Consider the following 25043-nt stretch of genomic DNA (forward strand, 5'->3'; position numbering starts at 1 on the left):
TGAGAATTGGCTCTACAGTCAGAATATCTTAGAATGAGAAGGGAACTAAGGCATCATCTAAGAGAGGCCGAGTGAAGTGCCCAAGAGATGCAGACGGGGACCTCGAGGAAGCGACACCACACGCCAGCTCACCTTGAAATGCCATTTACATGCTGTCAGCTGGCCTAAAGATACTAGGAGAGGATGGCCCTTGGGTTCTCACCCCATCTCACACTTTTCATGTCTTTCTGATTTTAGGTGACATGGGAAGTCAAGGCCCTAAAGGTAAACAAAACCTGGAAAACTTTACCCTAAATATTAGTGAGGGTTGACAGTTTGAAGCAATCAGCAAGTGTCAGAAGATGCACCTCCCACTCCCCTGGCCATCTCCCCTTGTGGTAGGATCGTGAATGCACACCCTCGGGCTTTTGGGACCGGGGGGCTTCATGACAGAGCAAGGCTACATCTCTGGGGCAGCACTGTCGCTGGCCCCTTCTCAGGGGTTCCCACGCCAGGGACCCTGAGGAGGCCTGCGTCCAGGACCTGCATCTCCCCCAGCTGCAAACGGCAGCCTGAGGGCCTCTACTGCACAACCCCTGGGGAGATTTTGAGAAATACAGATTCCTGGGCCCTGCCAGGAATCAGATGCTCTGGGGACAGACCCCCTCCCCCCAGGTTAATTCTGATGAACCAGGTCAGGAATCACCGATCCAGGTGAGCAGCCTGCTCTCAGGGGTTTTAGCCCAGGGAGCCTGGGAATAAAAGCCACCAGTCAGAAATGGAGCACCTGGGGGGCACATTCAGTAGGAGCAACACCACCTGCCTTCAGGGGAAGTAGGGGCGGCTGGCAGGGAGACAGGACATAGTCACGGGAAAAGGTGCCCCTCAGTGTTGGTTAGCTGGGGGACAGTCACCTGCTAACTTGGGTGGCACAGTATCGCTGTAGGACACTGATATATGTTCTCAGAAAAGTGGTCTGACAATCACTGGGACAGGCCTAGGGGTGGGAGGAGGATCTTTCCAATCCCAGTGACCACAGAAGTGCCCCTCGATCTAGCTGAGTGGGATTCTCAAGATTCAGGGTATGTGGGAATTGCCGGAAGATTCTGGGCCCTACTCCCAGAGCCTCTGATGAGCAGGTGTGGGTGGGGCCGTGAGCCTGTGGCCTGGATCAACCCGGGTGGTTCTGAGGGCAGGGCTGCACAGACCATTCTGAGAATCACTATTGGGAATGACAGGGTCACCCCTCTCTCCTTCCCAGGAGATCCCGGTGCAGGAATTGGGGTTCCTCCACTTGGTGGCCCTCAACTTCAGGATTCCCTGCCCTGACATGCACACCCTGGGTCACTGCCTCAGCCCCCCTTCCTCAAGGCTCCAGCTTGCAGGTCCCACACCCCTCCTGACTGTAATATAGGATGCCCAGTCAAATCTGAATTACATATAAACACGAAATTACTTGTCACTATAAGTAAAAGTTTATTCAATGTTTTCCTGCAATTCAAACTTAACTGAGAGTCCCATATTTCCACTTGCTAAATTTGGCGATCCTACCTGAATTCCACTGGTGGCTCCTTTAGGTGACCGGCCTGAGTCCTCTGGCTGACTTTTTTCTCTGTGTTCCCACAGGAGATCGAGGGTTCCCTGGGACTCCAGGTGCGTAGCCTCTGATGGTTCTGCTGGGGTTGCAGGCTGCCCGGTCCTTGCTCCGGGGGTTTGGGAGGAAAGCAGGGCTGAGTTATTCTTGTGTGTCCACAGGTATCCCTGGGCCCTTGGGCCACCAAGGTCCGGAGGGACCAAAGGGACAAAAAGGCAGCGTGGGTGAGGACCGTTTTTCTGTTCACTTATTCCCTCATTCTCTCATTCATTCATTCATTCATTCAGTAAATGTTCGTTGAGTGCCTGCTGTGTGCCAGACCCTGTTTTAGGTACTGGGGAGATGTGGTGAACAAAACAAAACCCCTACCTACTTTTGGGTGGAGATAAACAACAGACATGATAAATAAGTGAAGTACATAGAGGGAGGAAGTGGCTCGTGAAATGGGAACACAGAGCCCAGTGGAGCCTTGGGAGGGCTGAGGGGTAATTGAAAATAGGACCGGCAGGGAAGGCCTTGCTGAGAAGGTGCCACTTGAGCAAAGATGTGAAGACAGGGAGAGAGCCAGGCCTGAGGAGATCTGGGGGAACCTTCTAGGCAGAGGGAGCAGCTACACGCCCTGGGGCAAGCGTGTGCCCGTGAGTCTTGGGGGGAACAGGAGCTTGGGGGGGAACAGGAGGAATGGGGGCGGGTGCTGGAGCCCACTAAGAAGGCAGAGAGTTGAGAGGGAGGGACACTGGAGGCCTTGTGAGGGTTCAGCTTTTACTCCCAGTGAGTAGAGAAGCCATTTGCAGATTGGGGCAGAAATGGGACATGGTCCACTTGCATTTTCAAGCTCTCTGGCTTCTGCTTTGAGTCTGGGCTACAGGGGAGAGAGAGGGGTAGGGAGTGGGGTGTGGACGCTCCAGGCAGGTGTCCCGCCAGCGAGGTGCTGCCTGTGGCGTCCTTTGCGGCCCTAACTGAGATGGACATTCCTGTCTTTAGGAGAGCCTGGCATGGAGGGACCCATGGGCCAGAGAGGGCGAGAAGGCCCCATGGGACCTCGCGGTGAACCAGGGCCTCCTGGGTTTGGAGAGAAAGGAGACAGAGGTAAGAGGTGATTCCTTCACCAGGAGGGTTAGCTGCATCCACACTTCCTTCTTACATCGTTCTCCTTCCCTCTGTCTTTTACTAGCATTAGCTGAGCACCTGCCTTGAGCCAGGGGCTGTGCTGGGCCCTGCAGAGACTGTAGTCTAATGAGGGGGCATGGGCTGGACTGTGAGTTCAAGCCTGGGGCTAAGACCCCTGCAGTCTGAGTCCACAGAACGTGGTCACAGGGAGAAATGATATTCCTGAGAGGGGGTGGGGATGAGTCAGGGCTGAGGTGGAGAGCTCACGGTAGGGCCTGACGGAAGGCAGAGTGGGGTGCCTGCCCTGGAGCCTCTCGTGGCTGGAAGGAGGCGGGGAAAGCTTCAGACACAAGCCCAGCCCTGGAGGGAGCTGGGAAGATGTTGCATTAGATACTTAACCATGAGCCTGCTTTCATCAGGGGAAATGAAGCACAGACACCAGAAATTCTCTCAAGGCCAAAAGGTTGTGAGCAAGAAGCTTTATTTTTAGCTTCACTCTCTCTTAAAAATATTGCTCAACCAGGCAACAAATGTTTATTGAGCACCTACTGAATGCCAGACATCATGGAATATAAAGACTCTGGAGGTAGAAACTGAAGGTGTTTTGCTGATTCTTGGCCTCATGGAGGCCCCAGTGGATCAGAGACCACTGGCAGGGTGGGAAGTGTTCCCTCTACCCTGCAAATGACACCACTGGGCTGGGTGGGCAACCAAACTGGGGTACCCTCTCAAAGTGCTTATTTCTCCCCAGGGGATGCTGGTCAACCGGGCATTCAAGGCCCACCTGGTGTCCCAGGTTCTGTGGGTCCCAAAGGTAAGTCAGGTACCCAGACGGTACCCAAGTTTGCCACAACCAGGATGGATCTCAGAGATCCAGGCACTGGGATCCCAGATGGTCCTAACCCACGGTCCCAGGCCTGTGCGGGGTCGACGGGCCCACAGAGGGTCCCCCCACAAAGAAGTCCCTGGGCATCAGGATCGGGGCTGTAATTTTGGCTCTGTGGTGGATTTGGGAGTCACATTTCCATCTCTCTTTGATGGCCCTGTTATGTGGCCCCTAAGTGGGGGAATGGATCTGGAAATCAGAAGTCAGACAATTTCCTTGCTGGCTAGGGCCGAGATGCAAATGTTTGAGAGCAATATGTCTGGACAAGCCAGGCAAATGGGGCCTTCTCACAGTGCGACGCCCATCTGGCCCACTCTCCTCCCTGCCCCTGCCCATGCCCCAGCTCAAATGTTTGACCGGGAAGGAGCAAAGGGTCTCTTGATCCCAGCAGCTACAGCTTCCTCCCTAAGGAGGACTTTGCACCGGGATCACTCCTGGACCCACTGGCTCTGGGGTCCTGGTGCGCACACGCAGCCCTCCCCTGGGGGTGCGTGCCCCACCCCTCCCACCTGCCACTCACCATGGGGTCAGTGTCCCTGGCCTCTACCCGACCCATCTGATCATTGTTGTCATGTTGTCCTCCTCAGGTTCTAGCGGTTTTCCTGGCCCACAGGGTCCCCCAGGTCAGTAGCCTTCTTCTCATAAATAGATGCTATTTCTGGGGCAAAGAGAGGGATGTTAAATGGAGAAACAAACATTTTTCAAGCAAAAGAAGCAATTATAAAGAGAGCCTCTAAGAGACACAAAACTCACATCTGCACGTGTGTCCCCTGCGGCTGAGGCTGGTACCACTGGGTCCCCTGAGATCTGTTCTGACCTGACTTGGGGCACGAGGCCCTCCAGCAGCTTCAGCAGCAGGCAGCTCCCAGCCTGCCACGATCTGAGCAAAGCGCCTGCCTCACCTGATCCCCTGTGGGCCAGAGCTTGTCCCGCTGTCCTGGGAGTCTTGAGCTGCAGCCCACTCTGTGATGCAGGCCAACGTCTCTGCCAGGGTCCCATGAGGGGTCCTCATCCCCGGGCCTGGTAGTCTCAGGGACAAGGAACCTGGACCAGGACGATGTAGCAGGGACATGGGGAGGAGTCTGTGAACAGCAGCCCTTGACTTTTACCCCAGGGAGTGTGTGTGCCTATGTGTGTGTGTACATTTGTGTGCCAAGTAGGTGTGTGTACGTGTTGTGTGTATGTGTGCCGTGTGCATGTCCATCCCTTCCAAAGCTGGGGACACTCATCCACCCGTGTGGTTTCCTCTGTGCGCAGGCTCTGTAGGTCGCCAAGGGCTCCGAGGTGAAGTGGGACTCCCTGGCATCAAAGGTAAGCTGAGGGAAGGGGTTAGAGGGAGGGGACATCACCTTGTAGATGCCACTCACTTAAGAAGGAGGTCTGGGGGACTTCCCTGGCGGTCCAGTGGTTACGACTCCATGCTTCCAACACAGGGGACACAGGTCAAACCCTGGTCAGAGAACTAAGATCCCACATGCTGTGTGGTACGGCCAAAAAAAAAGGAGGAGGTCTGGGGGGACAGGGTCTGGTGGACATGCCAACAGCCTGTGCAGGCCGACAGGTGCATGAGGGGAGGGGGCAGTCAGGACTGCGGGGGAGCCTGTCTTCAGACACAGACTCTGCCCCTTGTTGGTCGTCCCTACCAAGGCTCTTTACACTAAGGTGTCCGTTTCCTCTTCAGGTGACAAAGGACCTATGGGACCACCAGGACCCAAAGGTATGCTTCTCCTGCTGCTGCCCGGACAACACCACAGCCTGCCGACTCCTGGGAACCCAGATGTGACCCCTGTCCCGGTGTCCAAAAACCCATATGACTTGGCTCCTGGACCCTGGGGCTGGGAGGGATCTGAGATTCTAGTCGAACCTCTCAGGGAAACTGAGGCACAAAGAGGAGGAACAGCACCAGCGTCACAATGCTGTGGTTGGGTGGCCCTCGGGGTGGCATGGATGCAGCACTGAGGCTTCTCCCCTCTAGTCCGGTCCCCCTCTTGCCCACAGCACACACTGGTAAGACAGCAGGGCCTGGGTCAGTCTGTGGGGGGGCCCTGACCCGGAAGAGCTCTATCTGGTGTGCCTTTTGGGCTTTGTTAATGCTGAGTTCTTACCAACATTCAGCTGACAGCAGCTTACAGGTAGAGTGGGAACCGCTCTGCAGCCCGGGGTCCCTCTTACTGGGTGAGATTCTTTTCCTTGCTCCTGACTGATGCTTGCTTCCTCCACCCCCCACCCCTGCCCCATTTCTATTTTAGGTGACCAGGGTGAGAAAGGACCCCGAGGCCTCACAGGTCAGTCCCACACAGGAAATCTACTGTGATCCACTAAAGACTTTTTGTAAATCCATTGGGTACCAGAGATGGGGGGAAAAAATACAGAAGTAGGAGACAGAATCTCTGTCTAAAACCTTCAGGGGACTTGCAATCTAGAAAAAAGCAGGCCAAGATAAAATAAAACACTGAATGGAGTATAAGCCAGCATCAACATGTATGGTCCAGATAGTAAATGTTTGGGGCAGAAAAGGGAGTTTATGATTATCTCTGATTCTTTTGAAGAATTGAGTTGGGAAAATTAAGCTCTTCCCTAAGTGGCAGAAAGTTTGCACTACCTGTATCCACTTACCTCCTGCCAACTTGCATGATTAAAAAGGACTTTAACAGTACTAGTGCTTTGGCTACAAGGGGCAGCTTTTTGTTGCCAAGGAAATAAGACTCATACACAGGCCCCTTCGGACCAGGCGTGGCCTCTGGGCCAGTCCGTGCCTGCTGCCGGGGGTGGGAGGCCTGACTTTAGAATCAAAGCTGACGCTGTGTCTCCCGCCTCTGGTTGACACACCAAGCTCCTCTGGGTGGGGAAGTGGCAGGCTTGGGGGTGGCCGGGAGGGTAGAGTGTTCACCACTGTCAAGCTCCTCCAAACACCTAGTCCATTTCCTTTGCAGGCGAGCCCGGCTTGAAAGGTTTACCTGGTGCTGTGGGCGAGCCCGGGCCTAAAGGAGCAATGGGTGAGTGTCTCACAGCAGCAAACACCATGCGTCTGCCCCGCCGCGGTCATCATCATAGCCCTAGAGTTGAGATTCTCCTAGAGCTGCAGCTCCCATTCTCTAATCTACCCACCCCTGGTAGAGGCTCCATTTACAGGCTGTTCCTGGATCTGGGCATCCCTCTTGGGGTTCAGAGAGCTGCTGCTATCTCTAACAGTTTCTTACTGCTCTGGAGGGGCTTGGCAGGACATGGTCCATCTGCCCCGGTTCCTGCCTCTAAGACCCTCAGGCCCTTGGGGAGGACAAACAAGGGCTGAGGTTCTTTGGAACCCGCAGAATTCCAGGCATAGCCCTGATACTCCAGGGTTCAGCCCTTTGGCCGACCCTCACTGAGGAACCTGTCAGCCAGGACAAGGAAGCTGGCTAAAGACCCCCCACGGGGCCAGGCATTTGACACCACATCCCAGAAGGGTCTAAGCCCCACCAATGGAGACGTGGTGCATTCATGATCTCATTCATTAACAAAGTGTTAGGAAGCGCTGATGGTGTGCAGGATGCTGTGCTGGGAGAGTAAGATGCTTTACCTCCCTCGAGGGGAGATCAAGTTTGTGTGAGATGACAAGGGCCGTGAAAGGTACAGGGTGCTATGCGGAAACAGTAGAGAGAGAAGTTTCTTCCAACCGGAAGGATGAAAGAGGTGCCTTTTCAGATGGTTCTAAAAAGTAAAGAAGATTTTAATCACATCAATTTAGAAAATGCCACGCAGAGATATGAGTGAGGAAAGACAAAGAGGTGGGAAAAAGCAGGTGGGAAGAGCTGGTCCCAGAAGGACATCACTTTGGACAGAGGTTAAGATAATGCCTACAGCAGAGGAGACAAGATCTTGGAGAATCTTGACCTCCAGGACCTGGACCAAATGAGGCCGACGTGTATTGAGCATCTGGTGTGTGCGAGTCCTGTGCCATCAATGCGGGAGATGCAGTGGGCGCCGTGGAACAGTTCTCAGCAGGAGAAAAGAGGCATTACTGGTCTAGGAGGAGAGGGCAGGGGGAAAGCTGCACCCTGCAGGTGTGACAACGACAGGGCTTCTTCCACGTCTAATGGCTGCAGGAGGGGATGCATGGGTGCCCCACCTAGGAGACAGCTTGTGAGGCTGTAAGGCAGTGGAGAGAGGGAGTCCCAGAGTAGCTCCCAGAGTCACTGATGAGCTTGCATCTTCTTTCCTAGGACAAGCTGGCCCCGACGGACACCAAGGCCCAAGAGGTTGGTCACTCACTCCCCCGGCCCGCCACTGCCCCCCTGCCCATGTCCCAGCGCGCAGCCCCCAGCCCCCCGATCACAAGGCCAGAGGGCGTACATCACAGGGAGGTGTGCAAGGTCCCAGTCTCATCTCCCTCCTCCCTACCAACTGCCAGCAAGTTACTCAGTAAAACCCCAAGAGACCATTGGCTCCGATGCGTTGGCTGGTCAGCTTGCCTAAAAGGAAAACGTTTCCATGTTGGTCATGCTTTCTCTAGGGGAACAAGGTCTTCCAGGGATGCCCGGCATCCGGGGCTTACCAGGACCTTCTGGAGACCCAGGAAAGCCAGGTAACAGAGTGGGAAGCGGGAGCTGGCCATTGTGTGTGTGTGTGTGTGTGTGTGTGTGTACGTGTGTGTACGTGTGTACGTGTCTACGTGTACCTTCCTTAATCCATTTTCCTCTAGCAGCTCATTAGGAAAATGCCACAATTGCTGGCTTGAGCCGGGCATAGCGGCTGTGAGTCCTGACACCTGAGTCACCAAGTCTGGCAACTTGGAAAAGAGAGATCAACACTGAAAGCAAGGAGTTCTAGAAAGGGGCAAGGAGTCTCTTAAAAATGGCAGTTTATCACCACCTCAGTGTCTGGGTCCTCTGAGCCCTTCCCCAGTGGACCCCCTTGGGCCATACCTGGACCCTCGCCAATACCCACCAGTCTGGGGAGATAAGCCATTGTTAGGGTCTCCACCAAAGGCCCAGCAGGAGCAAGATCCTCAGGGCTGCAGGAAGAACAAATCAAAACAAACCAAGAAAGCCGGGAGGACAAGGTGGCAATCCTCAGGGGCCAATGAGGAACCAGGGGGCCTCTGGGCTCCTTTGGTGGGTGCACAGATGGAGAGTACCCAGGAGGGAGCCTGGGGGCAGCATTAGGGATCAGTGAGTGTATGAAATTTTGGGGTTTGTAGCTCTCAGACACCAAAGGGTCTTGACCCCAAATGGGCTAAGAACCATCCCCTGATGGAGCAGTGAGTCAGAAAACTGCTCTCATCCGGGGCTGCGAGGACCCTGGAGTCCGGCTGTCCCAGACACGGGGCTCATCCTCCTGTGCCCACCAATCCCTTCCGCCCGCTCCTGCTGCTGAGGGGTCGGCTCCTCCGCCCTTCAACTCTCCTCTCATGTCTTCTACTCTCCGTAGGTCTCACAGGACCCCAAGGACCTCAGGGTGAGTCATCGGGTCACTGCCACTTCAAATGCCACCGCCAAGCCTCCCAATCCCAGCATTTGGCAGATGCTTCTCCAGTCACCTTAGTGTTTCCTCTCCTTCCCTCACTCCCCCAGCAAAAATGGGTTCAGGTCATTTTAATGTGAGTCTTGAGAAACACCTTAGGAAGGAAAAATATGCACAGAACAATCTAGAAAGCCATTCTAGGAGAGATGAGGTTAGATCACGTGTGAATTCTGCCTGCCTGAGCCTGGTCCCCTTTGGTGCAGGGACCCCCAAGAGGAGGCTCCAGGCCCAGGAGTCCCATTAGCCCTACAGAGGCCCACATCCCCTGTGGCACGGTAGGGAGTGGGCACTCATCTCATGCAGAAGGGCCCAGCCTCCCTGGGACAGCCCCAGTGTCAAAGCCTGTCTGATAGTTGGACAGTGTGCACCCACTTGGATTTGAGAAGCTGTCACCACACCAGCCCCAACTCCTAAAGGAAATTAGGCAAAGATGTAAAATAAAATCAAACAGCATCTCCCCCCCAACAGTTGAGCGCACAGGGATATCTTTCAAATGCTCCCTGGTGGAGCTGTGGACAAAAGCAAGAGGGGGTGTTGCATCAGATACAGGAAGCCCAGCCCCTACTCCCCCAGGCTGCAGGGCCGGTGGGTTACAATGGCCGCTTTGCAGGCTGCAGGGGGCTCATTACCCAGAGGGACTGGGATCCCCCAAAGCTCGACCTGTGAGTCTCTGCCTCCAGCCCAGCTGTTGCTCCATTTCCTAGAGAGGGAGAAGGGCTCAGAGCAAGAGGCTCCCTCAAGGGAGCTGGGCTAAGGCAGAAGGTTGAGCCAGGTGGGTCTGCAGGTTTCAGTCAGAATTGTGGCCTTGCCAGTGACAGAGCGCTAGGTACTAAAACAGGGGGTCTGGAATTGCTGGCCCTTAATCATCCTGACTGACTTGTTTTCAATCACACCAGGACTTCCTGGTACCCCCGGCCGACCAGGGGCTAAAGGTAAGTGATTTTCCAAATTAGACAGTCACTGGTCATTTTTGCAGGAGGGGAGGCATTGGCAGGAGGGAGGTCCCTCTATGGCCACAGCCTGGATCAATAGTGGCATCTAGTGGCTTCAGTGGAAGGCTGTGAGGCTGGGGAGCCAGGGATTCTTCTGACCAATTAAGCCCCGAGTCCTCAAGCCCCACCCTTCCCCCCACAATCCAGAGCCTCGCTTTGGTGCCCGGCTGTCTCCAAGCCCTCGATGGAGGAGGATCTGCAAGGCTGCTGTCCCCACCGCTGACTCTGTAATGCCCCCCACCGCTGACTCTGTCCCCTCACTTAGGCATGGTCCCCCCATGATGTGCCTCTTCCCTGGGACAAGTGTTATGGTCCACACAGGCCTCAGGGTAACGGGGACGCTGCCACCCCCTTTCTGAGAGGGGGCTTTGATGCAGGCAGGGAGGAGCCTCTCAGATGTTACTAAGAGGGCAAAGTCAGAGTTCTCAGAGAGGCATCCTCAGGACTTGGACCCTTACGTGTAGGGTGACATTCGCATCCGGTTCTGGGCCATCAGACCCCAACCCTGAGCCAGTCCAGGAAAGGGGCTGCTCAGGGACGGTCCTTCTCCTGTCCCTGTGACCCCACGTTCCTGAACCCTGACGTTCGGTGGAGCTGCCCTCTGTCACTGTCACCTTGGGGGGGACGTGCTTTCCAGAAACTATGGCTAACAACGGGTTGAGCCAAGGAGTTCTTTCAAGTACATCCCAAGCAGACACGTCTCTGGGTCCACAGATCTGCTCATGGATTGATGGCGTCTTTAGTAAGAGATCAGAGGCTTGGGGATTCTCAAGGAGAGACACCCTGCCCTTCTCCAGGGCCTGTGACTCTCTGTCCAGTGTGCACAAGAGGTGGACATTTTACCTGATACTGGATTGTGTTCCAACAAAAATAAAGTCAAGTGCTTTCTCTTGGCCTTGACCTCGAGGGGCTGGCAGATTGCAAGCAGAGCCCATCCCTCTACTTCCCCAAAGGGGGAAGTCAATATCACCCCTCAGTGTGTGGATGACTGAATTGCCCACAGGCCTTGGGAAATGACAAAAAAAAGTCCCAGAAGAATCTCCAGTCAAGGGTTTTCCATCCTCTACTTCACTCACCTTGTTCTTCAGAATGTGGATTTCCATCGCGACAGCCTTGGGAAAGTGTGAATCTGACACTCCCTTCTTGGAAGTCCTCTATGCACATTTGCATTTTCAACTCTCTAAGACACAAGGCAGAGAAGAGATCTGTTAACCTTTACATAACTCGGAGTTTCCCAGACCACAGAACCCCCTCTTGACTGTGCAGACCCTACTACTGTCCCAGGGAATTAGCACCTGAGGAGCACTGGGAACCAGGCTCCACCCCGCAGGCTCACTGCCTCTGCTCTTTGACCTCTCAGTGATTTTCCCACCTAAAGCAATTCCTAGTAAGAGCCTGCAGTGCCCAGTGTGGGAGAAGATGGAGTGTGGGAGGGGGAACGACTCCTGAGTCAGCTCATTCTGGCCTCACCAAAAGGCAAACTCTCCAACACCCACAAATGAAGCCCCTTCGCAGAGTCCCAGCTTCTTCCAAAAGCTAATGTGAGCCAAGAAGATTGATGCTCGAGCCTCCAGGGTCTCCAGTGCAGAGATTGGTGCTTAATGCATCCTGTATGCTTCCCTTCAGTTCATTAAAATGCCTTTAGCCTGAGGGTTAGAAGCCCAGGAGTGGGTCTCAAATGCAATCAGAGGCCTTGAAAATGATTCACTGAGCCACTAATTGATGCTGGGAATAACCACTCTCCTTTTGCTCCCCTCCCAGGTGAACCGGGAGCTCCAGGCAGGATCGTGACTTCAGGTGAGCAGGCCCTGCGCTGTTACTGGGCGTCTGCCCCGGCTCCGTCTCAACACCCTCCAAGTCCGCGGGCCCGGTGCTTTGGGCAAGGTGCAGGGCTGAGCTCTTCCAGTCAGAAGTGAGGAGGGTGGGGGGATTTCAGACATAATACTGGCCCGACCTGGCCCACAGCCTGGCCTGGGTCCCCTCTGAGCGAGGAGAGTGGGGCTCAGCGTTCAATGTGCCTTCTGTTTTCAGAGGGATCATCGACTCTCACTGTCCCAGGTCCCCCGGGACCTCCTGGAGCCATGGGACCTCCAGGACCTCCAGGTGCCTCAGGTCAGTCTGTTTTCTTGCTTTGCCCCAGATCAGTATCAGGCCTTGGTTGCATTTGACTATAGCGGCATTCGCTCAAATCCTGAAACCCGGGCCGGAACCTGGGGAAGAGTAGGAAGGGGGCTGAGAAAGCCTCTCCCGGACAGCCCGGTGAGCCCTGATCACTCCCCAGCAAGTAGCCCAAGCCCTGCATGGCATTGCTTCACTAGGTCCCCGCAGTACCATTGGAGGCTCGAGCAGGTAAATGACACGCCTAAGGTCACACGGATAAGAAATAGCAGAGTCAGGGTTTGGCCCAGGTCCTTCTGCCTCCAGATCCAGTATTTGACTTGTCAGAGTCAGTCCTCAAGTTGTTTCCTCTTGGAAAACAACTTGATAATATGCATCAAGAACAACAAAAGTGCAAATATCCCCCAATCGTCCAGCAATAATGAGATGGCTACAAAAATATGAAGACTTAAAGTTGTTAGCAGATAACAGTGTTATTTAAAAGGGCAGGTAGGGCTTCCCTGGTGGCGCAATGGTTGAGAGTCCACCTGCCGATGCAGGGGACGCGGGTTCATGCCCTGGTCCGGGAGGATCCCACGTGCCGCGGAGCGGCTGGGCCCATGAGCCATGGCCGCGGAGCCTGCGCGTCCGGAGCCTGTGCTCCGCAACGGGAGAGGCCACAGCAGTGAGAGGCCCGCGTACCGCAAAAAAAATAAAATAAAAAAATAAAAGGGCAGGTGACACAACATTGTAAATCAGCTATACTCCAATAAAAAAATTTTTTTTAAAATAAAAGAGCAGAATACTCGATAATGTGTGCTCTGTAGTTGCAACTATATTTATATAAGATAAAAAATGCTGGAAGGAAATACAACAAAATGCCTGTAAGTTAAAGAATTGTGGGTGATACTTCTTTCTATTTATCCAAAATGCCTGTTTTTTTATATCTATTTTTTAATTATTTAAAATGTTTGTGTGTAAATGAAATACATTATTTAATATGACCAATGCAAGTATGGATCGGCCTTCCCTCCTGATGAACTCCAGTGAGAGTGGGGACACTGGGGGTGTTTAGAAGTCCCTAACCATCGGAGGACAGTGTCAGAGAGGGCAGTCCTGCCCATCCCAGGGGCTTCAGTGCCTGGCAGAGGAATTCTCACTGGAATGGACCACAGGGCTGGTCTCAAATTGCTTATTGCTTTCAAATAAGCAAGGTGACCTCTTTGGGCCACTGTTCCATGCCTTGTGAGGAAAGTACTTATGTACCCAGGCACCTGCCTTTTCTTCAGTTCTTTCTAGAACTCTGCCCCTAGAGGTATGATAAAATCTTTCCTTCCCCAACCCCATTTCCAGGCCCCACTGGCCCAGCTGGTCTCCCAGGACAGCAAGGTATGTCACACCCTGAAAGAACGCATGACTGTAGGCTGTGGAGAGCTTCCTTCCTGGGGTGGCCCTGTGCCCCACCTTTAAGTGAGAGATGTGCATGTTGGGAAGGGAGGTGAGGGGCCACCGGGCTCTTCTCCAAGGCCCCGGCAAGGCCTCTGCAGCCAGAGGAGACACCTCCTCCCACCTTCTTCTATGTTTCTGAGAAGGTAGGGGTCCTCCCAAAAGGGAGATTGAAGCTCTTGGGTCAGGATCAAGCTCAGCTATCTTCACAGGCCTCAGGCCTCTGGTGACCATATCCTGAGAATCGTGTCACTGTCCAGCAACTTATCCAAATACCAAAAAAACGGACTCCAGCTCCTCCTGGGGTGTGTCTCGCTCCCAGCCAACACTCTGGCCCCGCCCACAGTCAGCTCAGCCCCGCCCACAGTCAGCTCTGCTTGGCCCTGCCCCACCCCGAGCACCCGGGCAGCTCCAGAGGGAAAGCACTGACAGCTGCAGGCGGTGTCCCCGAACTCTGTGTCCTCCCCACAGGCCCGCGAGGGGAGCCAGGACTTCCTGGTGAATCGTTCATGGGCAGCAGCAGCTCCATCTCTGAGGTCCTCTCCGCCCGTGAGTGCCTCCGTGTTCTCCGGGACAGGTGACACAGGGGTGGGAGTGGGAGAGGTGGCCATGCACTGGGGCCTGCGGCAGCTGCACCAGTGAGTCATCGTGAGCCCCAGTGTAAGGATGGCCAGTTCCTCTGAAATGCAGTGCTCGCTAAGAAGGAACAGCAGTTTTATCAGCTGTGGAGGATGAGTCACAGGGGATGGCACAGCTGTCAGAGAGGCTCTCCGGATTCCAGGAGGACCAGGGTCACATGGGGCCTCTGAGCCCAGCCCTGTGAGTGTGACTGGAGGAGTCCTGAACCCCCCACACCATGAATAATGACGAGGTTCCCTGGGTTCTCAGCCACAGGCCCGGCCTAGGAGCGCTGACTCCTGGGTCCTCCGCTTCCCAGAGTCCTTTAAAGAACCCAGGCAGAGATGCTGCTGGGCCTCCCACCTGGGCACCTGGACACTTGAACAGCAAAGACAACGCCAGCCCTGGTCTAACAGTCACCACGTGCCAGGCGCTGTGCCTTGTCGTCCCACTGAGTCTGCACAAGGCCCTTGTGATGTAGATCTTGGGCCTCTGGTTTACAGTGGAGGAAGCTGAGGCTGAAAGGTCAAGAACTTGCCCACAAGCTGGCAGTGATGAGGCAGGATTTGAACTCAGGCTGTCTGACTCCGAAGCCATGCTCTTAATCATCACTGCACACCCCCATCAGCCACCAGGGAGCTCGACTCAGCCCCGCCCTGCCTCTGAGCAAAAGGCACCTCCAGCAGAGGGGGTCTTGGAGGGTCCTGTGCCACGACCCATGACCCATGGCCTGGTGTGTGGGTGTGAGCACAGGCACCGAGGATCCTGGTGAGGGGTGAGGCTGGTGGAGAGCAGCCTTATGACAGCTTTTGCTCATTTCTGGTTTCTCCTTTCCACAGAGGGTCTTGATTTGCGAGGTCCCCCAGGCCCACCTGGACCACCTGGGCCACCAGGTGAGCACCTCAGGGATCTTTGGAAGGTGGGGAATCTTAGGGGCAGGGGGCTCAAGGCACTTAGTGAGGAAGCCAAGATCCTGGGTTCAGTATTGCCTCTTCCTCACCCTCTTCTACAGGACCATCCATTCCAGGACCCCCAGGACCTCGAGGCCCAGCAGGTGAGAGCTGAGCAGTGGGCTGAGAGATGATGGGACCCAGAGCCCAGGCTTCTTCCGGGCCGGCTCTTAGGAAACAGCTTCTCTGTCACTTCGGCTCCTGGGCAGAGTGTTCCTGGCCCACCTCTTGGCATTAATAGGTCTTGGGTGCTCTCTTATCTAGGGGAAGGCTTGCCAGGCCCACCAGGCCCACCAGGATCTCTTCTGACCAGCTCAGGTAATGCTGGGGAGTCAAGTCGCTCCTGTTCTCTACCTCAGCCCCAGCCCCAGCACATGCCATGGTCATGGGCACGCAGCCTTTCTGACCTACTCACCATGCTTCCTCCTTCTGACTTTCCACCGTGAGTGTGTTTGCATAAACTCCATGCTACCTGCTGCGTGGAGAGAAGGTACTGATGCCAACCCAGCCACCCTGAGAATCCCTGGTTGCCTAGCCTGGGGGAGATCTGCCTTTGGGGAGCTTCTGGGCCAACCGGGGAGACCTAGTTCCTGTCCTCAGAGAGCCCAGCTCTGATAAAGTAGGTAGGACACATGCTCATGAAATGAGATAAATGCTGACAGTATAACATAGAAACATATGGAAATAACTTTAGAACAGACTTTAGCCCAGAACTTGTCCCTAGTGGAAAATTCATCCATCCATCCATCGTCCACACTCAAAACTATTTCTTTCCTCTACAGAGACCTTCTCCGGCCCTCCAGGCCCACCTGGCCCCCCAGGCCCCAAGGGAGAGCAAGGTGAGCACAGTGTCTTAGGGAGCGCAGGAGCCTGTGTGAACCCCTGCTGAGCCAGCTGGTGGCCGGGAGAGTTCGGATGAGGCTGAATGAGCGGGCCTTCACCCTCCTGCCCTATCCCATTAGGAGCTCCGCAGCCTGCAGCAGGGCGTGGGGGGTGGTCGGAAGCTCTGCCAAGAATATCCGCCTCTGCCTTGTCCTGATGGGAGGAGAGGCACGAGGGGCCCTGGGGCCCCGAACCCTTCCCCATGGGCCCCTTGCAGTCACAGCATCTGGGTGGGACACGTCTCATGACTGTCTTCTCCTCCAGGTGCCCCAGGCCCCCGAGGACACCAAGGTACAGTAGAACTGGCATCAGACAAACCTGGGGTGGGGGTGGGAGTGGCAAAGGCTGACCTTCCAAGATCCCTGAGCTTCTTGAGTTTGGTCCAGATGAGGGTAGATAAGCGTGTGTCTCTGATGGTTGAGAACTTACGTGCGTGTGTGTGTGTGTGTCTGTGTGTGTGTGTGTGTCTGTGTGTGTGTGTGTGTGTGTGTCTGTGTGTGTGTGTCTCTGTGTGTGTGTCTGTGTGTGTGTGTGTGTCTGTCTGTGTGTGTGTGTGTGTCTGTGTGTGTGTGTCTGTGTGTGTGTGTGTGTCTGTCTGTGTGTGTGTGTGTCTGTGTGTGTGTGTCTGTGTGTGTGTGTCTGTCTGTGTCTGTGTGTGTGTGTCTGTCTGTGTGTGTGTGTGTCTGTCTGTGTGTGTCTGTGTGTGTGTGTCTGTGTGTGTCTGTGTGTGTCTGTGTGTGTCTGTGCGGCAGCTCTAGATACTACCCGAGGGCCGGTGCTGCTCCAGCCATCATGAATCCGGGGGAGCCCCGGGAGGGAGGTGGTGTCTTGGGCTGGGGCACGGGGAGAGGGAGGCCGGCCCAGCTGACTGTCCCCTCTCTGCTGTGTCCCTCAGGCGAGCGAGGCCTCCCAGGGTTCTCAGCCTCAGGTAAGTGCTGAGCCCCCTGCTGCCGGCTCTGCTGGAGCCTCTTCCCACCTGGCTGACTGCACTGTGTTGTTGGCCTCCAGGCTCCAGTTCTCTCGGGCTCGACCTACAAGGACCGCCAGGCCCACCCGGCCCTCGGGGACCCAAGGGTGACAGAGGTCAGTGAAGGCGGGGAGGAGGGGGAGCACGCCTGGCTCCCAGAGCCTGAATAGAGGGCAGCGAGTACTTGCTGATGCTACAGCCTTGGGAGGAAGAAGAGGCTGAAGAGAGGAGAGCCTGGAGGGAGAAAGGGACGGGTGTGGGGAGACAGTCCCGAGAAACATGGGGCCGTTGTTGAGCCACAGCTGACAGTGTGGTTCAACCTGAGGGGCGAGGGGAGGCTTCCTGGAGGAGGTGAGGCAAGCAGAGCTGCTTGTTTTGGATTCCAGGTGATCCCGGAGTCCCAGGGGCTCCCGGCCTTCCCAGTGGCCCCTCTCGAGGTAAGAACCAAAGGGGCCCAAAGTCCTTCTCTCCTTCTTCAAGCAAGGCTGATCATGCCAATGAGGATGTTAATTAACTCATTCATTCACTTATCCGTGATTCAGTGTTGATGAGATACTTTCTCCATGTGCGGGGATCTCTGAACTGCCTTTAAGGAGGTTACAAGTTAGTGGGGGTGGGAAGGAAGGATGCCTGCACGATAAAGATGACTAGCAACGCCGATGATGAATGAGGGCGAGAACAGAGCCTGGGAGCTGGGGGTTCAGGGGCGAGGGAGGCCGTGTGGGCGGTAAGCAGGTGGCCGAAGGAAAGGGAGGGCTCGGCCTGGGACAGCTCCTTGCCACTGTCTTAGTCCTCCTACTGAGAAAGACTCTCCCTCCTCAGACTGTGAAAGCATTGCCTGGGCTCCCTTGTTGGACCCCAGGGTGGAGAGACCAACTCAGAGGCTTTCTCTCCTGCAGGGGGATCGTCATCGAGCACCATGTTCATGCAGGGCCCGCCAGGCCCACCAGGGCCCCCCGGGCCTCCAGGCTCCATCAGCAGCTCGGGCCTGGAGATTCAGCAGTACGTCTCTGACTACATGCAGAGTGAGTGCCCGGCGTCCGAGTGGGCAGTCTGTGAGCTCCCGGACACCCGCCTTCTCACGGCTGCCTCCGTATTGATACATAGACTTGTCCTCACCCCAGCAGAGGCTCGTACATGCACATGCACACGCACACACACTTTCACACTGGTGTGCACTCCCCCGACCTCATCCGTGTGCCATGGAGGTGAGGGTGTGGTTTTCACACATGTGGGCACCAGAGCTTTGTCAAGTGGGTGGCTGACTGGAGTCTTGTTAGTCCACAGCCATGGAGATCCACCTGGCCCAGCACAGAGTCGGCCTCAGTTTCTCCATCTATAGCAAGGGGAGTCTAGGCTCCCTGCTGGCCCTGCCTTGGCCCCTGTGTGGGATGGGTGGGTGCATTTCATCAAGTATTTCAGGTCACCTCTGTGGGGAGGACACGCCCTCTTGGGGACAAGCCTGACTTTGCTTTCTTTGTTGACAGGTGACAGTATCAGGTCTTATCTATCTGGAGTTCAGGGTCCCCCAGGCCCACCTGGTCCCCCCGGGCCTGTCACCACCATCACGGGGGAGACTTTCAACTACTCAGAGCTGGCCAGCCTCGTCGTGAGCTACTTACAGAGTAAGCCTGTCCCCACCCCTGTAATGACACCTTCCTCCCAGGGTCCACGGTTATTCCTGGAGCCTCGTCTCTTAATTTGCTGTTTGCTTTGCCCTTTTTCTGAAAGTGATGTTCATTGCTGAATTCACGGTAATCAGGCCGCCGAATCTAGCTTCAAAAAAGGTTTGTTCAGATTAAGAAATATAGAAATAAGAAATTATAAATAGCCTGCTAACACCCCCATGCATTCATTTCCCCCAAACGGAAACAGCTGGTTGACCGGGTCTTTGTGATTCTGGAGTACTGACTGCGTTGCTTCAGTACCAGCTAAGCGGGTAACCGGTTTCCTTCCCCACAGCTTCGGGGTACAGCATCAGCACGTCCTCCACCTCCATCTCTTCACAAGACATCCTGGCTGTGCTCCAGCGTGAGTCGGCTGCGGTGGGCTAGAGGGTGGGGTGCCTTCCCTCTCTCCTGGCCGCACTTGTCAGGCACACTTGGCGGTCCCTTGGGACAAGGAGCCGCTCCCTCCTCGCTCCCAGCAGCCAGCTGGAAAGGGGGCATCAGCTCTCCCCTCTAAGGCCAGGCAACCGGGCAGGAGCCCCTTCAGCTACCGGAAGCTTGTTGATGTCCCCCTGGGGGTCTGAGAACCCCCAGCTCACACGTCACCCGGGCCAGTCTGCGGGGAGGTTAGGCTGGACGTGTGGTCCATACTGGTGCCTCCTGTCCTTTCAGGGGATGACGTGCGTCAGTATCTACAGCAGTACCTGATGGGCCCTCGGGGTCCCCCAGGGCCACCAGGAGCCAGTGGAGGTTGGTCCCTCCAGTCTTTGGACTACGCAGAGCTGAGCAGCCGCGTCCTCAGCTACATGTCCAGTGAGTGTCCGCCTCCGTGGCAGGGCGGGCAGCAGGGCGGGACACCCGGAAATGGCCCCCCGGCTCTCTCCTGCCAGGCTGCACCCAACCCAGAGGGAGGGGGGGCACTTCAGAGCTGTTCAAACCTGTGGCTCCAGAGCAGGTCACAGAGCTTGGCGAGGGAAGCCAGAATGAGTGTCCCGAGCACCGTCCTGCACACGACTCACATGCACACTTCTCTGTGCACACTCCCACACACCCAGCAGGAGGAGGGCTGTGGGCACTTCTGACCTGCACTCTTTCCCAGCCCTGGGGCCTCTCCTCCGTGGTGCCATTACCCAGGGTCTCGCATCCGCGTTACTCTCTGCCGGTCTCTTCCCGCTGTCCCTCTCGCCCCTATCCCAGCCTCCACTTCTGTTCAGGTTGCTTCTGTCTGGCTTCCTCTCTGACACGGTGTTTCTATCTGCCCTTCCCTGTCTGATCTGCATCCATCGCAACTTGGGATTTGTTCCTCAGGCTCCGGAGTCAGCATTGGGCTTCCTGGCCCCCCAGGGCCCCCAGGCTTGCCGGGAACATCCTACGAGGAGCTCCTGTCCTTGCTCCAAGGTAGGGCCGAGCAGGGCCCTCTGATCGAGTGCTTCGGGGTGGAGGGCAGAGCTCCTTGGCCCAGGCTTTGACCGATCCTTGCTCTTCCTTGGTGTCTCAGGGTCTGAATTCAGAGGCATTGTTGGGCCCCCAGGTCCCCCTGGGCCACCAGGGCTCCCAGGCAGCGCGTGGTCCAGCATCAGCATAGAGGACCTCTCATCCTACCTGCAGAGTAAGGAGTGAGGCAGGCGAGGGCTGCAGCCTGACCTCCAGGGCTCCCGCGGGTCTGAGCCAGGGCAGCCATGGAGGGCTCAGCCCAGGCACCAGTGCTCCTAGAGCGGGTACAGGGCCGGGCTCTGGGGCCCTGGAGGGGGACACACTTGACGTTGAGGTGCTTTCAGCCCTGGCAGGGGGAGAAGTGGGGGGACACCATGCATCCAAGTCACGAGAGAACTCGGGCCAGTGGGTGACCAGGTGCCTAGCCAGGAGCCCCAACTCCCAGCAGCAGAAGGGCTGAGGGGAAGGGGTATGATTTGGGTTGAGTGAGGCCGGGACTTGGGGTGGAGGGCAGCGGGGAGCCGTCACTCCAGGGAGGACGGGACGCGCGTGTGGAGGCCTCCCTCACCGCCTCCTTCCAGACGGGCCCAGGCTGGGAATTCCGCGGTCCTGGCAGGGGATCCCTGATCTTTCTCTTTCTCTTGCTCCCTGTTCAGCTGCTGGCTTGTCATCCATCCCAGGCCCTCCTGGTCCCCCTGGCCCCCCAGGCCCTCGAGGGCCCCCGGGTGTCTCAGGAGCTCTGGTGACATACGCAGCTGAAAACAGCGACAACTTCCGGAGTGAGCTGATCAGCTACCTCACAAGTGGGTGTCCCTGATGTCACTCTCCCTCCTCCATCCCCTCCCAGACCACGCTTCTCCCTGTGAGAGGGGCAGCCAGCCGGGGCTTGAAGGGAACTGGAGGCCAAACACATAAGCCGCCCTGGTCGGCCGAGGAAGCCTGGATTCCTCCCAGCCCACATGCTCCCGCTCGGTGCGAGTTCACATCCTGCTCAGGGGTGCTGAGGCCCTGGGAGAGACACCCCCAAGTCCCACTTCTTTCTCTCCCCCAGACCTGGCTCCCACTAACGCCGCTTCTTCCCCACAGGTCCTGACGTGCGCAGCTTCATCGTCGGCCCGCCGGGTCCTCCCGGGCCCCAGGGTCCCCCCGGGGACAGCCGCCTGGTGTCCACGGACAGTTCCTACAGCCGGGGCGGCAGCTCCTCTTCTCTCGGTCGGGCCTCTTCCTACAGCTCCTCCACGGGCATAGGAGGAGCCAGCGGAGGGTCCCTGGGCGAAGGGGGAGCCTTTGGCCTGGACACGGGCCTGGGCCGAGGCTATGGGGCAGCGGCAGAAGGCGGCACGTATGGCGGTGACGGCGGCTTCGGGGCCAGCTTTGCTGGAGGTCTGGATTACAACGAGCTGGCCGTCCGGGTGTCTGAAAGCTTGCAGCGTAAGTGGGGACACACAGGCTTCAGCGCTGCGGGGTTACAGGATCATGTGAGCATCTCCACATCCAGGAGGACAGCAGTTCTGGAATCAGACGGGCAGGGACTGAAGACAAGCTTAGTTCAAGGGGCCCAGTCGGGACTGGAACCTATGCTGCAGGGAACAGAGATGCTGGGGTCTTTGTCCTTTGTTTTCCCAAAGAGTCTATATGACTATGAAGGTTTTCTGGTGGGGCTGAGGGAAGGTTGTTGACTAAGAAGCCCTTTCCCGGGCGGCTCACCTGCACAGCTTATGCAGTAAAAGGCCTGTGAAACAAGCCCACGGAGGCGAGACATGCCTGTCAACAGGGGAGACTAAGGAGGCTCTCCCCTCGCTGCCGCACAGGAGAGTTTGGTTGGGATGGGAGCCAGACAGAGGGCACCGCGCTCCCACCGTGAGGAGGGTGCCGGGCGACCCCTGCTGCCTGTGCCCACCCACTCTGGTTTTTACAGGTCAGGGCCTGCTCCAAGGGATGGCCTACACTGTGCGGGGCCCACCAGGCAGGCCTGGGCCCCAGGGGCCCCCTGGCATCAGCAAGGTCTTCTCCGCCTACAGCAACGTGACCGAGGACCTCATGGACTTTTTCAGAAGTAAGGGCGTCCCCCGATTACCTGCCCAACACCCCACTTGCCGTGTAGTCTGCTCCACAGAAACTAGTCTCCCCAAAAACCTTGTTAACGCTCGAGATGCTGAAAATCGGATAAATTCTAAACCGTTTTCTTCTTACAAGTCCAAACTCTACCACTACCTGCCTGTGTTAGTCTGAACAAATCACTTTACTTCCCAAGCTCCAGGATGAGCTCTCGTCTAAGGCCAGTTTTTCCCCCTTGCAGCCTATGGAGCCATCCCAGGACCCCCTGGGCAGAAGGGCGAGATGGGCACCCCTGGCCCCAAAGGTAAGTGGCGGCAGGAAACAGCCACCAGGATCCCGTGTTAATGACTGCCTCTTGTGGGAAGCAGCTCCTCTGCCAGCGCTGTGCTGGGAACGTGTGCGGCTCCTTCAGGCCCTGCACTGTGCCTCGCTTAGCCGTGCCCCCTTCTGTCCTCCTAGGTGAGAAGGGCCCTGCTGGGCCACCAGGTCAGCCTGGGCCACCCGGCCCTCGAGGACACAAGGGAGAAAAAGGAGACAAAGGTAAGCCTCACTTGCCACAGTTTTTGGAGTGCTGGGAAGCAGGCCACATGTTCCAGAGCAAGCCTGAAAATTTTAGGCAAATGCCAGTTATGAAAGGCAGATACTGGCAACAGCATACTTTGTGTAACTATCAAATGAACAGCCAGGGAGAAAGGAAGAAGAGTGTCAATGCAGGGAGGAAAAGGAGAACCAAGCTGGTAATGAAATAGGGTAATCAATTTAAATCAATTGATAGTCTTACAAAAGAGTTCATCTTTCAAGCTGGTTTTGTAGTAGTCACAGTTACTGTAATTACCCAAGCGGAAGTCCCCACAGACCACAGGACATTTTCTAACTTCCCATTCATCTTCCAACTTCTAGGTGACCAAGTCTATGCTGGCCGGAGAAGGAGAAGCATCGCTGTCAAGCCATGAGCGACCCTTGGCAGAACAGCCGCCTGGACCAGTTGTTGCAGTGGCTTATGGCGCTTATGTCAAGACCTCTCCAGAGGGTACAAGCTGGAATCTCACTGTCCTACTGAGGCAGCACAGCAAATAGTCAACTAGAACCTTCTCTTAGTCTGGAGCAAAATATATGTACGTAGAATTCAGTCCAAGGTACACAGTCCGAAACAGCTTCACGGGGTAGACTCAACAGTGGCCGCACGCAGTGTGGTAGGATGAAGCTGGCCTCCCTGCTGTCCAGGCCTGAGCTCCTCGGCTTCTTTAACACTGAGTTCAAGCCCCAGCCTAGGAAAGCCAGGTACCTAAAAGTTGTTACAGGAGCCCTTGAGCTTCACCTTAAAAATGAGCCCAGAAAATGGAAGATGGGATGGGGGTGCCTTCCTGGGAGCCACTCGATGGGACTGTTCTGGTCAACGCTGCAAGGCTGTGCTCTCAGCTCCTTTCTCCTCTCTTCACTCTGCATTCTCTAGTCATAGAAAAAAACTCTCTCAGCTGAAAAACTTAAGAAATCCACTTCCCCTGAAGGTGGTGACAGGGTTTCTACTAGTTATTTCTCACTATGTATCACATTCCCACTTAGGAAGTTTGTTTGATTGCAGCTATGATCTGTCTCCATAGGTCCACGCTAGAGTTGATAGTATGTTAACACTGAACTAGGTTGCAGCCGATAGGAAGAGAAAGGCCGGGGTCAAGGAGGAAAGAAGGCGGTGCGGGGGAGAGCAGACTGCCCGACACCGGAAGCCGGCACCCCTGCTCTGCACTTAGGAAACGCATGGGGGACTGGGCGCAGTTGGTTTTATTGCACTTTTCAATGTCTACAAACATTCATGTGGTCTATTAGATGAGTCATTTCAATTGCAAAATTTCCAATTAAAGGGTTTTTTCTTTTTTAATATGTTTAATGTGATCCATCTAACCAAAAAAAAAAAAAAAAAAAAAGAAGGGAGGGGAGGAGGGAAGAAGGAAGGAAGAAAGGAGGAAAAGAAAGAGGGAAAGAAAATATTTTCGGTTAATTAAGTTTGACATTTTACTGTCTAATGAAAACTTACTATGTATAATGAATGAATGCATGCATCGTGCCTTTTTCATATTTTAGTTTTACCTAAAGGCTGACTCAATTTGTTTTTGTAATAGTAGCTTTAAAAGCTCAAGTATTATATCCCCTTTAATGATTCTTATCTTGATTAACCAGACTTCTGAGTTTTGTCCTAGTTATGAGATTTGCCTATCCAAGCTATCCAAAAGTCTTCATAGAATCCTATGCCCAAGAGAAATAGGGTAAAAGCCCAAACTTGCTAGCTTCTCTGGACAGAACCCAGATATGAGATATGTCCTCAGCTGGATGGTGGTGGATCTTAGCCTCTTTTGTTTCATTAAAAAAAAAAGTCAAGCATGAGCTCCACAGTATGCAATGCTCCTGGATTAGAAAATGACATGCTGTGCCTCCCTCCATCCAAGCTGACCACGTGCCAAATGGTCAGCCTAGTATGTCTACTGAATCTTGCATGAATGTATGAATGATTGAAAAGAGGTTGTTTTTAGCAGAAGTGACGTCACAGTTTGTGAAATGTTTGGTGAGAAAAATAATCCATTCCAAGGGGAAAAAAGGACATAAAAAAAGGTATATATACATATGCGGATGGAAATATTTTAAGCACCACGCAAAGGCGGGGCTTGGGCAATGAAAGACACTCCCAAGTTACCAGTAAAAAGGACCCTCTTGTGTGTGATGACTGCAGATGGTCTGGAATAGTAGTGAGTCTGAAGGGTCAGAAGATCTGGAGGACTGTGAGTTTTAAAATATAATTAGGATTTTTTAAAATGCTACAAAATGTTCTCATGCAGGACAATCTAGTTTCAAATAGTCTCAATAAAAGA

General features: G+C 55.1%; 1 protein-coding gene across 1 annotated transcript in view; it reads left to right on the forward strand.

The window, feature by feature from the left end:
• Nucleotides 1–24035, forward strand: part of COL17A1 (collagen type XVII alpha 1 chain) — a 44345-nt gene extending 20310 nt beyond the window's left edge. Inside the window, exons 19-55 of the mRNA XM_060104209.1 lie at nt 238–264; nt 1606–1632; nt 1735–1797; nt 2558–2662; nt 3435–3497; nt 4157–4192; nt 4827–4880; nt 5251–5286; nt 5819–5854; nt 6503–6565; nt 7772–7807; nt 8062–8133; nt 8979–9005; nt 9968–10003; nt 11825–11860; nt 12095–12175; nt 13514–13549; nt 15064–15117; nt 15237–15278; nt 15439–15492; nt 15957–16013; nt 16321–16347; nt 16952–16984; nt 17065–17139; nt 17410–17460; nt 17923–18048; nt 18511–18648; nt 18986–19054; nt 19363–19503; nt 19999–20088; nt 20189–20299; nt 20781–20927; nt 21211–21555; nt 22043–22180; nt 22424–22486; nt 22642–22722; nt 23083–24035. Of these exons, the coding sequence (XP_059960192.1) occupies nt 238–264; nt 1606–1632; nt 1735–1797; nt 2558–2662; nt 3435–3497; nt 4157–4192; nt 4827–4880; nt 5251–5286; nt 5819–5854; nt 6503–6565; nt 7772–7807; nt 8062–8133; nt 8979–9005; nt 9968–10003; nt 11825–11860; nt 12095–12175; nt 13514–13549; nt 15064–15117; nt 15237–15278; nt 15439–15492; nt 15957–16013; nt 16321–16347; nt 16952–16984; nt 17065–17139; nt 17410–17460; nt 17923–18048; nt 18511–18648; nt 18986–19054; nt 19363–19503; nt 19999–20088; nt 20189–20299; nt 20781–20927; nt 21211–21555; nt 22043–22180; nt 22424–22486; nt 22642–22722; nt 23083–23135 (2729 nt within the window). The 3' untranslated portion in view covers nt 23136–24035. The remainder of the gene's footprint in view (nt 1–237; nt 265–1605; nt 1633–1734; nt 1798–2557; nt 2663–3434; nt 3498–4156; nt 4193–4826; nt 4881–5250; nt 5287–5818; nt 5855–6502; nt 6566–7771; nt 7808–8061; nt 8134–8978; nt 9006–9967; nt 10004–11824; nt 11861–12094; nt 12176–13513; nt 13550–15063; nt 15118–15236; nt 15279–15438; nt 15493–15956; nt 16014–16320; nt 16348–16951; nt 16985–17064; nt 17140–17409; nt 17461–17922; nt 18049–18510; nt 18649–18985; nt 19055–19362; nt 19504–19998; nt 20089–20188; nt 20300–20780; nt 20928–21210; nt 21556–22042; nt 22181–22423; nt 22487–22641; nt 22723–23082) is intronic.
• Nucleotides 24036–25043: the final 1008 nt, after the last annotated feature.

This window comes from Mesoplodon densirostris, chromosome 1 (assembly GCF_025265405.1).
Source record: "Mesoplodon densirostris isolate mMesDen1 chromosome 1, mMesDen1 primary haplotype, whole genome shotgun sequence".
Taxonomy (NCBI): Eukaryota; Metazoa; Chordata; class Mammalia; order Artiodactyla; family Ziphiidae; genus Mesoplodon; species Mesoplodon densirostris.